The sequence below is a fragment of the Mastomys coucha genome, unplaced genomic scaffold (genome assembly GCF_008632895.1).
Source record: "Mastomys coucha isolate ucsf_1 unplaced genomic scaffold, UCSF_Mcou_1 pScaffold6, whole genome shotgun sequence".
In the NCBI taxonomy this organism is placed as follows: Eukaryota; Metazoa; Chordata; class Mammalia; order Rodentia; family Muridae; genus Mastomys; species Mastomys coucha.
Window position 1 is genome coordinate 90,454,829 of NW_022196912.1, and position 3,665 is coordinate 90,458,493.

General features: G+C 38.2%; 1 protein-coding gene across 3 annotated transcripts in view; it reads right to left on the reverse strand.

Moving 5' to 3' along the window:
- Ppp2r5e (protein phosphatase 2 regulatory subunit B'epsilon) overlaps window positions 1-3,665 on the reverse strand; it is a 159,589-nt gene that overhangs the window by 30,285 nt on the left and 125,639 nt on the right. For all 3 annotated transcript variants that reach the window (XM_031356244.1, XM_031356242.1, XM_031356243.1), the window contains one exon: window positions 1,767-1,859. In XM_031356244.1, coding sequence (XP_031212104.1) covers window positions 1,767-1,859 — 93 coding nt within the window. The remainder of the gene's footprint in view (window positions 1-1,766; window positions 1,860-3,665) is intronic.

Below are 3,665 nucleotides of genomic sequence, written 5' to 3' on the forward strand. Positions count from 1 at the left end.
GAGGGAGGGAGAGAGGGAGGAAAGAAGGAAGGAAGGAAGGAAGGAGGAAGGGAAAGGGAAAGGGAAAGAAAGGAAAGGAAAGAAGGAAAGGAAAGGAAACCAGAGTTACACAAGGAAATGGAACATCAAGCTAAACTGGCTGATCAAGCATTACACACAGTGTTCACAGGTATATTTCATACTTGAAGACAAAAGGACTTCTATAATCTACGGAAGGATTTCAAACTTTCACAAATGAGAAAAGGTTGAAAGAATTGAGGACTCAAACCACAATAGAGAACGAACAAGAACAGCTGTAAGTCAATGCACAGGACACACCCATGCCATGCCAGTGGATTCTATGTGCTCAGCAAAACTCGGTAGCCTGCCTGTGTACCCAGAGAAAGAGGGGTACAAGCACTAAAGAACCCCACATTTTTAGAGTGATGACTCACTCTCCTTCCCTGCCCCCAGCTGGAATCTCAGAGCAGCCAGGAGTAGCCATAGAGCCTCAGCTTTCAGGAGCCTGCCTGCTCCTGGTACTCTGTCGGATTGGATTCTATGATCCTGCTACACTTTGAACAAAATATTGGCTGTGGCTCAATTAGGATATCCTGAATTCTGAATTTAATCTAATTAGGGCAGGACATGAGCTCACTATGAAAGTTAGTGCCTTTTACCCTGTAAAGGCATATGAGATCAGATATCTGCCATAATTGTATTTTTCTTAAGTTCTGCTTATATGAACATCTCAGTGGGAGATAGGTATTTTCTTCCCTAAATGAGGCATCCCATACGTCAATCAAAGGAACAGCAGTGCATACAGCACTCTCCACTTTAGTATCCACTGTACACTGTATGATATCACAGTGTATACATGAATACTGTATACTCTAGTGTCCAGTGTATACATGGGTAAATACAACAGGAACAAGGAGGTACTCATTAAAGTTCAGTTTCAGCAAACTATCCTAAATCTCGGGCAGAAAGGAAGATGTGTAGTCAACACTTTCAAGATGTAAGATGAGAAACCAGGAAAAACAGATAATCTAGGATACCTCCAAATAGATAGGCTAGAATTAATCTCTGCAAGAAAATGTTAAAGTGTTAAATTGAGCCATTTCCCAGCAGTGACAGCTACAGTCCTCACACTTTGATTACCTGTGCTCTGTACCCACGAGCATGTCAGCTCATTTTTTATAGATCTGTCCTTAAGTGCTTTAAGAAACCATCCTCAGATAGTAAGTTTTAAAGCAACATAAAGATTAACACACTGGACCTGAACGATAGCTTAGCAGTAAAGGCACTTGTTGCCTTTACTTGTTGCCAAGCCTGATGAGCTGAGTTCAAATCACAGAACCCACAAGGCAAAGAGGGAAATGACTCCAGAGGAGTTGGCCTTTGACCTCTCCACTAGAGTTGTGACATGCACATGCCCATACAAATACACTTACACACAAAGTAAATAAATGTAATTTTTAAAGGTTTGTACACACTGCTCATATAAATGAAATTCTATAATCAAACTTTTAAAAAAGAAAACTTAGAAAGACTTAGGAATAGGCATTCCTGATGTTTAGCATGGAACTAAATTCTACCACAAATAAATTTTAAAGGTATAGTCACTTTTAATGGGTAATAACAGAAACTACCTCACATAAACATTTACTTAGGAGGCAACACAATCTCATCAGCAAGATTTCTGTTGTTTTTAACAATATCCAAGAAAATGGGATAAAGAGTTAGTAAGTAAATTACATGCATACAATCACCAAAAAATTGCTTACCTGTAATACAAATTTCTGATCTATGTATTTTTTGGCAATGCTGGGTTGGAATTCTTGGCTTTCCAAAAATCGTATGAAAAATTCATATACAAGCTGCAACAAAAAGATTATAGTTAACTTCAAATTAGAATTCACTAAGAATACTGAAACCACATTACAGTAACACTGCAGGGTTTAGGACATGATGTTTAATTATCCTATCAATCCATGGATGGTGTTGGCCTTTCATATGACTCATAGTTAGTTATAATTTTTAACTTTTAAAATTAAAAGCAAGAAATATAGCTAGACAAAGCAAATAAAAATCCATATTCTCACAATTTATAGGGAACCTCAGTTAAAATATCCCCAACCCCACCCCACCCCCGTGTGTGTGTGTGTGTGTGTGTGTGTGTGTGTGTGTGGGTGTGTGTGTGTGTGCGTGCGCGCATGTGTGTAAAAAAGGTAGGTAGGGAAGTAGTTGGGGGTAGTTCTCTCCTTCCACCATGTGGTCCTAGGAATTGGACTCAGGTCACCTTGATGGTAAGTACACCTTCACTTGCTCAGCTATCTTGTTGGCCCACTGTTAACATTTCATGTCCCCCTCCTCTGAAACATACACCTGCACTATATGTAAATATTTGCATATCTTGATACTTTTACCATTCAAACAATACATTATGAATTATCTGTGTCAACAGTATCCAAACCATCATTTTAGTAAACAAACCATTACTAATAACTTATACTGAATTCCATTCATAATTAATCAATCTCTTATGTAGATATTTAACTAGTTTCTATAGTATTTCTCTAGCAAAGTGCTCTGCAATTCATTTTATACAGAACACACAATTTTTTAAATACTTTACAAAAAAATATTTTTTAAAGGGAGACTTGTCAGATCAAAAGATTCCTAAACACTCTAGACTGTTCATAATCACTGCCAGATTTTCTTTAAGAAAGTGTGCTGTCAGGGACTGGAGAGACCGCTCAGTGTTGAAGAGCACCACTGGCTGTTTTCCAAAGTTCCTAAATTCAATTCTCAGCAACCACTTGGTGGCTCACAACCATCTGTAATGGGACCCAATACCCTCTCCTGGTATATCTGAAGACAGCTACAGTGTACTCATATACATAAAATAAAAAATAAATCTTTAAAAGATAGGAAGAAAGAAAGAAAGAAAGAAGAGAAAGAAAGAAAGAAAGAAAGAAAGAAAGAAAGAAAGAAAGAAAGAAAGAAAGAGAAAGAGAGGGGGGGGAAAGGAAGGAAGGAAGGAAGGAAGGAAGGAAGGAAGGAAGGAAGGAAGGAAGGAAGGAAGGAAGAGGAAGGGGAAGGAGGGTAGAAGGGAGGGAGGGAGGCAGGGAGGGGACGGGGGTGTTGTCAGCTTACAGTCTTCTAAGCACTATAGCTATGTGCCACAATATTCTCATTTGGAAGCAGCATGGTCTGCCAGGCCGAGTCAGTCTCAACTGCTCACATAAACAGTGCAGGATCCATGTTTATTCTCTTTGTACAATAAGTCTACGTTACAGGCCACAGCGGACCACAAAGCTTCACTACTGAGGCAAAACTCTTAAGAGAGGAAACCTAGGCTCAAAGCCCAACTCTGCTCCTTCCTGACTGTGTAAGTCTAAGGATGTTCACTTTCTGAATTCTGTTCCTTTCATCTTGCAATTGAAGTAATAATGAGATTAGATGTAATGTTGCACACAAAGTACAGTGACAAACATAGACACAACCATCTGCCTAAAACAACATTCATGGTTTTTTTCTTACACACTTAAAATTAGCAAACACACCCAAAAGTATTCATTTCTTATATGTGTGTGAATGTTTAATTTATGTTTCATAATGTATTTAAAAGGAAAGGCTGAAAAAATTTAAATATATAATTTTATTTTATAATAAAATGTATT